The 12,603-nt window shown below is 35.8% G+C and overlaps 1 protein-coding gene across 2 annotated transcripts in view; it reads right to left on the bottom strand.

Moving 5' to 3' along the window:
* Positions 1–563: 563 nt before the first annotated feature.
* Positions 564–12,603, bottom strand: part of DNAAF6 (dynein axonemal assembly factor 6) — a 36,884-nt gene continuing 24,844 nt past the window's right edge. For both annotated transcript variants that reach the window (XM_054544935.2, XM_002831968.4), the window contains 2 exons: positions 4,926–5,011; positions 564–753 (listed from right to left, as the gene is read on the bottom strand). In XM_054544935.2, coding sequence (XP_054400910.1) covers positions 624–753; positions 4,926–5,011 — 216 coding nt within the window. In that variant the 3' untranslated portion in view covers positions 564–623. The remainder of the gene's footprint in view (positions 754–4,925; positions 5,012–12,603) is intronic.

Genomic DNA, 12,603 nt, shown 5'->3' with positions numbered 1-12,603 from the left:
AAATTCTCTGGTAATAATAATGACTAATTGCTATACAACTGATTGTATCACAGTGTAAGTGTAAATAATTAGCATAAGTTTTTTAGACTACTGAAGTAAGTGGACCAACCATTTCATAATCATATTTCAATTATGTAATTGACCATGAAATATTCTAATTTTTTAACCTGTAAAGATTCTACTCAGCTGTCACTATAAAAATAGAAAAGTTTATTTATATAAGAAAACATATTTCCTTTTTTTGTTTGTTTTTTGAGACAGAGTAGCTGAGATTACAGGCACCTGCCACCACGCCCGGCTAATTTTCGTATTTTTAGTAGAGATGGGGTTTCGCCATGTTGACCAGGCTGGTCTCAAACTCCTGACCTCAAGTGATCCGCCTGCCTCGGCCTCCCAAAGTGTTGGGATTACAGGCGTGAGCCACTGCGCCCAGCCAAGGAAACATATTTCCTAACAGAGTAATAGAAATTACTGTAAATGGTCACAATATCACTAGAATTGAATTTTGTCCCTTTCAAAAATATGTCAGAATAATAAAGAGAATATAGAAAACAATCTTTTTTTCAAAGTTTTTTAATTGTTACCAATGCCATTTTACTACTTTTTATCTTTTTCATGCAGTTTCAGAAGAAATTAGCAATATCTAACTCTCTTTTCATAGTCATAGTGATTTCAAGAGTTTCAGTCTCTGGGATATAGAATGCTTTGGCACTGGCACATTCCACCAGCTCAGGAAGAGTTATCAACAGCTTCCTAAAAAAGCAACAACAAAATAAAACTTTAGCTTCCTAAAATGATGTATCACTTTCAATAAGACAATTGCAAACAACATACGCCACTAGAATGTTAGAAACCAACTCCCCCCCCCAATATTTTTAGTGTAAATATTGGATCAAAAATATGCCTAAATAACGCAAACAGTATACCAGTTTTTTTGGACTTAAAAATCCAAGCAGTTGTTTTGGCGCCCCTATTTTTCTCCGAATTGACCTCATTTTACATAGTCTCAGGCTATGTTTACAGGCATAGAAATAGAACTATGCAACTTTTAAGTTTGCTGGACAGATCTGTTGCCACTCATACTTATTTATAGATGCAATGTGGCCGACGGATACAAATTTGAAAATTGGAATGGCTCTATAACACTTCTGCTAACATAGATTTAAGCAGAGTCTCTACCACAGGTGTAGTTTTTGAAACTGAGGCTGGGAATGATTTCAATACCAAATCAATGAAAGTGCTTCTCTCTCCTTGCTTCTGATTCTTTCTACTACACATTGACAAAAATTCCCTGTGATAGATTGCTAGTTTTATTTTGTGGTTTATAGTTCAGTTGCTGGATAGTTTTATGCTTTAGATGCAATGCTGGGATGAGACATCCATAATTCTGCCGTATTGGCATGAATCTAAATTATGCATGGGGTCAGCACATGCTGGTTTTGGAAGAAAATTAAATGCATGAAACACTTGTTACCTTGCATTTTCAGTAGAGAAGGTCTGAGTATCTCTATAAAAGGTGGACAGGATGCTCTTTTAGAAGGTATAATATCCAAATAAGTAAAGGAATATGGTATTTTTAGGGGCACTTATTGGGTTCTTGAATTGAGAACTAGTATGTATTTGAAAACAAAACCCTTGAAAATCAATTCCTTCTTTATTCCTTTGCAAAAACCTGAGTTCAGAAGACTGGGTTCATTAAAAGTATTTATTACACATTTATGGAACCTGAAGGATAAATTTTCTGTGACTCTTGTTCCTTTCCATGTGGGGTAGGAAAAACACTTAACCTGAATACGTTGCCATTAAGTGGCAATGCATTTTAATGTAGACTGTAATATTTGACATCTCAGGAATAAAAAAGTGAGTGCAAAAACCGTTTAGAGTCCATCCTTTAAAGCTGTTTACAATATAGGTTGTGCTAGACTTAGATTTCCTTTATACTTTATTCTATAAATGATAATATATTCACTTTTAAAAGAAAGCAAAGCTTAGTATGGTAGCTTCATTGCACTAAAAGACAACTATAAATCAGCTGAAGAAGGAGTTCCAATGATAATGTGCACTTCTCTGTCCAGAGAGAAATAAATTCAAAAGAGACAGTTAGTGACCATTGGAATGATCCATCTACGCCTGCATTTCTGTGTAGTTCTGAGTAGTATGGCTTCACATAATAAAATGTTGAACAGTAGAACTGTACAACTGATTTAGGCTCTTAGGAGAAGGGAAATATTTTCATCGTCTGTTTTGCTGTCTTATTATCTGTACTGAGATTTATATTTAAACAAAATAAAAATTCTCCAAATACTTATCCATGTACAATTCATGGGAGGACATTAATGTATCTTATCTCGGTGCTCCCTTAGTGTCTAGTGGAAGACTTTATAAATGTTCAGTGAATAAATAAATGAATGAGTGAGTAAATAAATGAAGCAAGTATTCAGGTCACCACAAAATAACATTTGAATAATTACCATAGATTAGTACTATAAGATATGAACAAACATTTAAACCCAATACCTCTACTTTTACATTGACAATGTATTTGCATTTTCAGAAGTTACAGTCTAGGCAGTGATCAAAGGTTCATCCAGTGTTAATTTTCATTAGAAATTAAATGCAAACAATAATACATGAATGTAAATACAAAAAAAATCTCTACAGTGAACTCAAGTTTAGAGACTTACATGCTTATATTTATATTAGAGAGTTTAAGTTGATGTTGTTCACAAGAGATTTAAGCAAAGGACATCCTGGTTCCCAGCATATTCGCATAATGAAATTTTTATCTTATATAATTAACAAAATTATTTGACTTACATATCTGGGTTAAAAACCTTTTTAAGGTTTACTGAAGGAGACATAACTATTTTCAAAGAAAGTGCAGAAATAGCTACTGAGCTGCAACTCAACTATTTCATTTAGAAAACTTCTTTTTTAGGTATCAGTCTTTGAAAATCAGTCAATTCTCAATCTGAACTAAAGGAGCACAGCAAATGTGTTAGTAATCTAAAGCAGCACTCAACCAAAAATTAGCTTACATTTGCCTTTAGAATGTGTTGTTATTATCACATTCAAGGTATTCATTTATGAAATTCTTAGAATTCACTTAGAAAAATAATGAAATCTCATATGAAGACTTAAGAGATCCTGGTAAATTATCCAATTTTATCCGTCTTTCCTCCTCTCCATTTACTCCATGTTGGGTATCTACATGCCAAAACAACCAATTGAAAAAAGTGAAGAATTTGGTAAACTGCTTTATTTATTTTGGTAAATACCTGGGTTTTATTGATAATTCGAATGCAATTGACTATTGTTTGACAGAAACCACTGATCAATTCAGTTAAAATAAATTCGCTTGTTTCTACCTTATAGATACAAGAACAGAATGCCCTCTCAAATCTTTCTCAGATTGGATAAACATAGCGTTATATGATGTCAAAGTTAGAAACTAAAGAAAGTAGGTGTGAATATCAATAAACTCAAAAACAAGACACATTCCTGATAATGCAATTTCAGAGAAAAGCATGGATCTAAAGGATTCTCAAGTATTTAGGAAACATGATAAAAATCTTAATTATATCTTCTGTCTTCTATCTTAGTTAAGCAGGTTTTCTTAAGAGATGGTACCTCTCTGCACTGCGCATTTAATATATAAGTACATTATGATCTAAAGGACCTAGTGTGTAGCCCATGTTCTATGTGGAAAAGTACTTTTAAACCAAAATGTATCCTCACAGAACAAACATCTCATGTTATAAAAATTGTATTCAGTATTTCTGCTGTCTCCATCAATCTTTAGGTAGCTGCTATGGCTGTGCCGTCATTACAGATATCCATCAGAATCCACTAAATGAAAGTCTCACAGACAGTGAGAACTGCTAGGGAAACGGAAATTAACTCCATGGTGTGTACACATGTGTGTGCTTTTAACAAGCTTGCAAATATCATGGACGATTGTTCATTTAACCAATTTTCCTTGTAAAGGTTATGTGGAAGAGTAAATTCGTATATAAAATGCAACAAAAAGGGTAAAATACTCCTTGAAGCAAACAGCAGAAATAGTGAATATAATTTTTATAACATGAGATGATTGTTCTGTGAGGATACATTTTTGAAATGATGTAAATAATGAGAAAACATTTGATATATATTTATCTTAAAACATTTGATATATATTTTGGGTTAAATGCATTTACTATAGAAGCCAAGATTAAGCTACATATGCATATTGGGTTGTTTACACATAGGAATCTTTTGTATGAGGGATCTCCTTGTCATTTTCTTGAAGTCCTAAGCTCAACAAAGGAGAATTATAGGTACTGATAATGGAAGGAAGAAAATGTGCCAGCAACTGCCGGCCTCCCAAATCCAGTTTGAAATGTTCATGAGTTACAGAGTTAGGACCACTGCAATGAACCGGTATGTGCTCACTGCTCTATATCCAGATAAGATGTGCACAAAGCAGTGAGGTATTTAGATAGTAATTGATGGCAAGACCTTTTTGTTGATTTAAATGAAAACAATCAAATTTAACCTTACAGCCCCACAAAATGACAAAGTGTAAAGATATTGCTTCCCTTATGTAATCAATGTACAAAAACCACATATAAGACTTACAACTTTATGTCATTTTCACTTCTAGTTATTTTTTCTGATAGATAAACTGCATCTGGGTGTCAAGAATTGTGTTTTGATAGCATTAACCCACTCCAAATGCACGGATGCAAAGTAGAAAAAAGCCCAAGTATTTCCAAACATATTTATGTTTACATTAATGTAGATCAAACATCTGAATGATTAACAAAATTTTCCACTTTTCTTCAGACTTTTAGGGGTGATACAAAATAACTGTACATTAAAAAAAATTGACTGAAGACTCATTAATATTATAATACACTATTCCAGTTCTAAGTTTTACTCACTTCTGAGGAGTACGAAGGTCAAGGATTGTTTCCTGGATATCAATTTGAATATCAGAAGGGCTTGTATTTGGCAATTTAATTTTAGCCTGAAAGAGAAAATGAGAAGAAAAATACTGATATCTTGGAGAGCAATTAGTTTGAAAAATATAAGAATATATGGGGAAAAGAGACTAATATTTATTGTCAACTATGTGCCAGGCTATGCCCTATCTTTATGTCAGTCTTGAGCAGCAGAGATTATTATCCCTATTTTACAGATGGAGAAACTACAACAGAGAAATTTAGTGAGTGGCCCAAGGGCAACCTCCTGTAATCTGACTAAGGTTTCTGGCTCCAAAGCTATACAGAAACACTTTGGTTACTTGACTGTAACCTTCATTTTCTGAAGGTACATAGCAGTACACCTGTTAGAGTTGGGGACCTTCAACTGCCTTTATATCAGTTGGCAATTTGTATAAAAAAAGTTTAGTTCTCATGTTGGGTATGAGTTGGTGATGCCATCTTATAGTCTTCTGGCATAAATTTCCATACCACATTTTCTAGGGAGGTGTGGGAGTTCAGGTGTTATGTTATCAAAACAAAAGAGAAATAACAATATGACTCCCACCTCCCCAAAAGGACAACTTATTGGTTTTGTAAGATTTCACTTTAAATGTTTCATCTCAATTACCACATGGCCCAGCAATTCCACTCCTGGGTATATACCCAAGAGCACTGAAAACAGGTTTTCAAACAAAAACATGTACATAATGTTTTTGCTTATAGGAGCCCTATTCATAACAGTCAAAAGGTGTAAGCAACCCAAATGTGCATCAACTGATGAACGGAAAAAACAAAATGTGTTGTATCCATACAATGGAATATTATTCAGCCACAAAAAGGAATAAAGTACTGTTATATGGATGAATCCTAAAAACATTATGCTAAGTGAAAGAAACCAGGGACAAAATGTCACATATTATAGGATTCTATTTATATGAAATGTCCACAATAGGCAAATCTTTGTTTTGTTTTGTTGTGTTTTGTGGGAGACACAGTCCTGCTCTGTTGCCCAGGCTGGAGTACCGTGGGGCAATCTCAGTTCACTGCAACCTCTGCCTCCCAGGTTCAAGCAATTCTCCTGCCTCAGCCTCCAGAGTAGCTGGGACTATAGGTGCATACCATCACGCCCGGCTAATTTTTTGTATTTTTAGCAGACGGGGTTTCCCCATGTTAGCCAGGATGGTATCGATCTCCTGACCTTGAGATCTGCCCGCCTCAGCCTCCCAAAGTGCTGGAATTACAGGCGTAAGCCACCGCGCCCGGCCCACAATAGGCAAATCTATACAAACAGAAAAGAGATTGGTGGTTGCTAGGGGCTGGGGAAATGGAGAAGAGGGAAGTAACTGCTTAATGGGTATGGCGTTTCCTTTAGCACTGACGAAAATGTTCTGGAATTAGATACTGGTAGTGGTTGCACAACATCGTGAATATACTAAATGTCACTAATGGTAAATTTTATACTATGTGTATTTTTACCGCAACACAAAGTCTCTTACTCTCTACATGCTTTATGTTTCTGATGGAAGTTGATGTCTATATATAGGATAGCATGGCATACGGTTTCCATAAACAAAGAAATGAAGAAAATGCAGCCTAAGTTTCAGGTAAATTATGAAGCTTTCTGTAAAATGAGATAGAAGACTTGAAATATTGGACATCTGGTGAATTCATGGCTCTAATGGCCAGAGGGAAAGCAGTAAGTTATGAGGAAAATACATATCAAATAAATAATGCAACAAATTGAGATTTCTTGTAAGAAGCTTAAAGTAGGCAGTTGTGTTTTTGCAATATAATGTGTTTGGAGCAATACATGCTTGTGAGTTATATTTTACTTTATTAAATCTGTATATAAACAAAGATTTGTAAATAGAGCTCTACAGGTGCTACTATCTAAATACTATGGTTAACATTTTCATTCAACAAAAAATTGCCTCCTAATTTGTACTTTGAAAATTTGGATCTTCATAATCAGAGATGCTACAAGTGAGAGACGTATGGTTCTCATGGGGTAGTTACAGGTGCTCTGCCTCAAAGTAAACAGGCATTCTATTCGACAAAGAAAGTCCCACCCATTTTTACTCTAATACTCAGGTCTGATAGTCAAATTGAGATCTTTAACGTCACATGTTAACTCATGTCACCTCAAAGAAGAGATACAAATATTTGTTTCTTTAGTCTGAAATGTTTAGAATTTTCATGAAAAAATATTATTTTTCCAGGGTTAACATGCCAATTGAGAAAGGCAAAAATAGATAAAATTTCTGGGTAGAACTTTAAAGTGGTTCTTAAAATCATTTGCTGTTCTAGTGAAGGGCAATTCAGAAACAACTCACTAATTTTTCTTCTTAAGGAAATTAAAATTATATACTACAGTGGTTTCAGAGAAGAGACAAGAGAAGGGACAAATTAAGTGGAATCGCACACATTAATATCTTGCAAGAAAGAAGACTCAATGAGGAATCTTAACAGAAAAACAACTCCTGACACATGCATGAGATTTTTCCAGCAATACTTTAAAACAAATACCTGGAATACAGACATGGATATTAATTGACCTCTAACTGATTGCGTTCAAGACCTAACTTGTTAAACATTAGTAAATATAGGGTGATGTCATTGACCAAACAATTTAAAGGGATTGATGTTCCTTTCTTTACATAGGGTGCAAATTGAATTTGTTTTAAAGAATAAGTTATTTTAATAGGTAAACTAAGTAAAACTTTAAAAATTCATTGGGAAACTTTTAACCTGAGAACTCAACCTTTGGAATCAAACTTAGATTTAAATTCTGGTTCTGTTACTTTTAAAAAATTAATTATTTATTTTTGAGACAGGCTCTCACTCTGTCACCCAAGCTAGAGTGCAGTGGTGTGATCATGGATCACTGCAGCCTCGACCTCCTGGGCTCAAGCAATTCTCCCGACTCAGCGTCCTGAGTGTCTGGAACCACAGGTGTGCACCACCACACCTGGATAATTTATTTTTATTTTTATTTTTGTAGAGATGGGGTCTTGCTATATTGCTCGGGCTGGTCTCAAATTCCCGGGCTCAAGCGATCCTCCCATCTTGGCCTCCCAAAGTGCTGGGATTACAAGTGTAAGCCACCATGCCCAGCCACTTATTATTTATTGTTTACTGGTCATCTATTATTGCATAGCAAATTATACCTCTCCCCCAATTTATAACTCAAAACAACAATGTGCACGAAAATGCACATTTTTTCGTGCATGAGGAATTTGGGAATGGCTTAGCTAGATGGTTCTGGCTTAGGCTCTATTATGAGACTGTAGTCAAGATGTTGGCTGTGGTTGTAGACATCTGAAGGTTTGACTAGGGCTAGGGGATCTGTGTCTAAGATAGTTCACTCACATGGCTGTTTGTAAGGGGCCTAAGCTCTTCACCACATGGACTTCTCCATAGTGTTGCTTGAGTGTCCTTAGGATACAACAGCTGTATTCTCCCCAGAGTAAAGGATCCAAAAGATGAAGGCAGAAGCAATGCCTTTTTTAGAATGTAGCCTCATAGATTACACTTTTTCATTTAAAAAAATCTTACTAGTTATACAGGTCAGCCCTACTCAATATGGGAGGGGGCTACACAAAGAGAAGAATATCTGGAGGTGAGAATTATTGGGTGCCATGCTGGAAGCTGGTTACCCCAGTATCCATCACTAACTTTATTTCAAATATTTGCCTTCTGTCCTTATAAATAAAAACTAACAGGAAAAAAGCCCATAATTTAAGGTTTGTGAGATCCCTTCTTCCCACTTTCAGCTTCTCTTCAGGCAAGTAGTAAAAACTACTCAGTCTCTCTCTGGGAATTTACTTCGAGGCTTCCCTCAAGAGAGGTAAAGGAAGGTTAAAGTGCTTGCAAATCGTTTTCCTCAGCCTTCATTTATTGTCCTCTATGTGCTGTAAGAGAGCTGACTTACTAGGGGAGTGATTATTGAGTGATTATTATTGTGAGTTTCAAATCTCTTCTTTCCTGTCGTGTTCTTATGAGAGATGTATATGACAAGATGGTTCCTGAAAGGTCATATTCCTATAATTTCTAAGTGATTAACAGGCTTCTCAGCTCCTCAGATAAATGTCTACGATTATATTGTAAGATGTTTGAAAATTGACAAGAGAAGCCAAATAGCAGGTGTTCCATGGAGGTCATCCATTCTAGGTTTCCTCTTGAACTGTCACTCCATCACCATGATGAGAATAAGAAGTAAAAAATATCTTATATGTAACTTGACCAGCACTATTTACTGATATTTCAGTGAAGCTGCTTCACTGAAGGGTTTGGACTGACACTTTGGAAGATATTCTAAATTAATTTATTTATGGGTTCTAGATATTATAAGAATATTTCCATTTGACAGAAATACAGCAACCACTCCTTGCACATTTGATTCTTAGGAAAGAAGGCTATTTGAGTTCCCATTTGAAACTTAACAATATTAGGAAATTTTGATTAACAGAAAAAGTTTGGGTAGATTTCATTCTGAATTGCTTGAACTGTTTAATTTCCCATTGTTTAACTACAGAAATATGTATGAGATATTTTTTTCCACTGCAGCCATACTATTTTATAAAAACTCTCATGAAGAACGATAATCTATAGGAAAATTTTAAAAAATTAAAGGCATTAGATCTCTGCTTTGAAATTACAAAAATATTTACCTCTGAAGTATAAAAATATAGAGGTATGTATTGTACAAAACTAGGGCAAAGGCCCAATAGGTCATGTTTTTAAATTGATGGATAAATTTCAATAATGCTACCATTTTTAAACAGTCCAGTACTATATTGCCACACCTGTCTTTTTAAAAATGCTTCATAGATGCATACCTCATCTCCATCACAGGAGTCAAGAGTAAGCTCAACTCATTCTGTAGTAAGAACGTTGATCTACAGGCATCCATATCTCCACTGGCACTCACCCTCTCCCCCAAAATAATCATAGCCTCACCACCACTACTTGTCTTGAGACCACCAGAACTAAATTCACTATACTTTTAACTCTATTTGTCAATAACCATAAGAAGTCTCAGACCCCCAAATCATTCCTTATCACATAACTACCATATGGATCTTCATATCTCCTATTATGTCTCCATTTTCTGTCCCTCATCAAATCCTGAGCCTTTTCCATTAGGTCCTCTGGAATACATAGTACATCATCCCTTATCTCTTAAGCCTCTTTGAATATTCTCAGCTTCTTAATCTAACTGAAATCTGGATCTCCCCGATTACACTGCTTCCCCTATAGTCTTCTCAGTTGGCGCCAGTTTTTTTTCCCTCCTATTTCCTTTATAACACTGGGCCTGTCCCTTTCTTCCAGTTAAAAAAAAAATCTCATGTCCTCCATTATGCTAAGTGAAAAATGCAGACACAGAAAGAAAAATACTGCATGATCTCTCTTAAATGTGGAACCTAAAAAATATCCAATATATAGAAATAGAGAGAAGAATGGTGGTTACTAGAGGTGGGGTGGGAGATGAAGAGATGCAGGTCAAAGGATACAAACTTGGGTTATTTAGCATGAATAAATCTAGAGCTCTGAGGTACAGCCTGAGGACTATAGTTAATATTATACCAAGTAGTGGAAATCTTCTAAGAGTAGATTTTAGGTGCTCTTATCCCCCACATACACAAAAGATACTACCTGAGATGATAAATATATTAATTAGCTTGACTGTAGTAATCACTTTACTGAGAATATGTATATTAAAACATCATGTTGTACACCTAAAACATATACAATGTAAAAACTCATGTTCTTATGCGATACCACCTATTACCCATCTTGTTGGAATCGTTTACTAGTTCCTGGGACACTTCCCCTGATTTCTCTAAGAATAGTTACTTGTTCTTTATTGATATTTCTAAGATTACCTCCTGTCTTAAATCTTGGAGTTTTAAATATTCACTTAGATTAACCTTTCTAGTCTGGGTGTGGTGTGCACACCTATAATCCCAGCGCTTTGGGAGGCTAAGATGAGCAGATCACTTGAGCTCAGGAGTTCAAGACCAGCCTGGGCAACATGGCGAAACCCCGTCTCTACAAAAAATACAAAAGTAGCTGGGCATGGTGATGCGCGCCTGTACTCCCAGTTGCTTGGGAGGCTGGGGTGGGAGGATCACTTGAGTACAGGAGATCAAGGCTGCAGTGAGCCAAGATCACACCACTGCACTCCAGCCTGGGTGACAGAGCAAGACCCTGTCTCAAACAACAACAACAACAACAACAACAACAACAACAACAACAACAAAACCCTTTCTAACATTGGAACCTCACTTCTTCATCTCTTTCAGGTGTCTGCTCAAATACTGCCTTCTTAGTGAAGGCTTTCATGACCACACTATTAAAAATTTCAGCCACCACCAACTCTAGTATGCCCTATCACTTCCTCCTCCTTTTCTCCTCAGAGCATTTTCACCTTCTGATGTACAATACAATGTATGTGTTTATTTATCTCTTCCACAATAAGGTAAGCTCTGTGAAGGCAGTGATGTTTATGTTTTGTTTACTATGCTTTCCTCTATACTTAGAACAGTACCTCTTGATTCCTGTGGTGGGAGAGGAGTCATGCATCTATGAACTATTTTTAAAAAGACAGGTATGGTAATATGTTGGGAAAAAGGCTTATGGGGTGCCTGCATGAACTGGCCATAAAAATATGGGACAATAAGTTGTGGAAAGCCACAAGAGGCTTCTGAGGACTCTTGACTCCTGTGATGGGAGAGGAGTCATGCATCTATGAACTATTTTTAAAAAGACAGGTATGGTAATATAGTACTGGACTGTTTAAAAGTGGTAGCATTATCAAAATTTATCCATCTGGCCAGACACAGTGGCTTATGTATGTAATCCTGGCACTTTGGGAGGCCAAGGTGGGTGGATCACTTCACATCAGGAGTTTGAGACCAGCCTGACCAACATGGTGAAACCACATCTCTAGAAAAAATACAAAAACTAGCCAGGTGTGGTGGCATGCACCTGTAATCCCAGCTATTCAGGAAGCTGAGGTGGGAGAATCGCTGGAACCCGGGAGGTGGAGGTTGCAGTGAGCCAAGATTGCATGACTGCACCCTAGCCTGGGCAACAGAGTGAGACCTTGTCTCAAAAAACAAAAAGAAAAAAAAGAAATTGATCCATCAATTTAAAAAGATGACCTACTGGTTTTTTGCCCTGGTTTTGGACAATACATACCTCTACATTTTTATACTTCAGAGGTAAATATTTTTATAATTTCAAAACAGAGACCTATCACCTTTAATTTTTTTTCATTTTCCTACAGCTTATCATTGTTAATGAGAGTTTTCATAAAATACTTAGTGGCAAATCATAGGCACTCAACAAATATTTGTTGACTAAATGAATGAATGAATGCAAGGATGGTTCCATATTAAGAAATTTGCTAATATAATTTACCAGTAGACAAAAACTAAAAAATCATATGATCTTCACAAATGGTAAAAAGGCATTTGATTAAATTCATCATCTATTCTTGCTTAGAACTCTTAAAATCGGAATAGATGAACAGATCCTTAACACATACCCCAAAAGTCAGTATCTAACTAAATGAAGAAACACTAGAACCATTCCAATTAAAGTGAGAAATTTATATTTTTGTTCCCATTAA

The sequence above is a fragment of the Pongo abelii genome, chromosome X (assembly GCF_028885655.2).
Source record: "Pongo abelii isolate AG06213 chromosome X, NHGRI_mPonAbe1-v2.0_pri, whole genome shotgun sequence".
Classification (NCBI taxonomy): Eukaryota; Metazoa; Chordata; class Mammalia; order Primates; family Hominidae; genus Pongo; species Pongo abelii.
The sequence above is the reverse complement of the archived record's forward strand: the minus strand, read 5'-3'. Positions and strand labels throughout refer to the sequence as shown.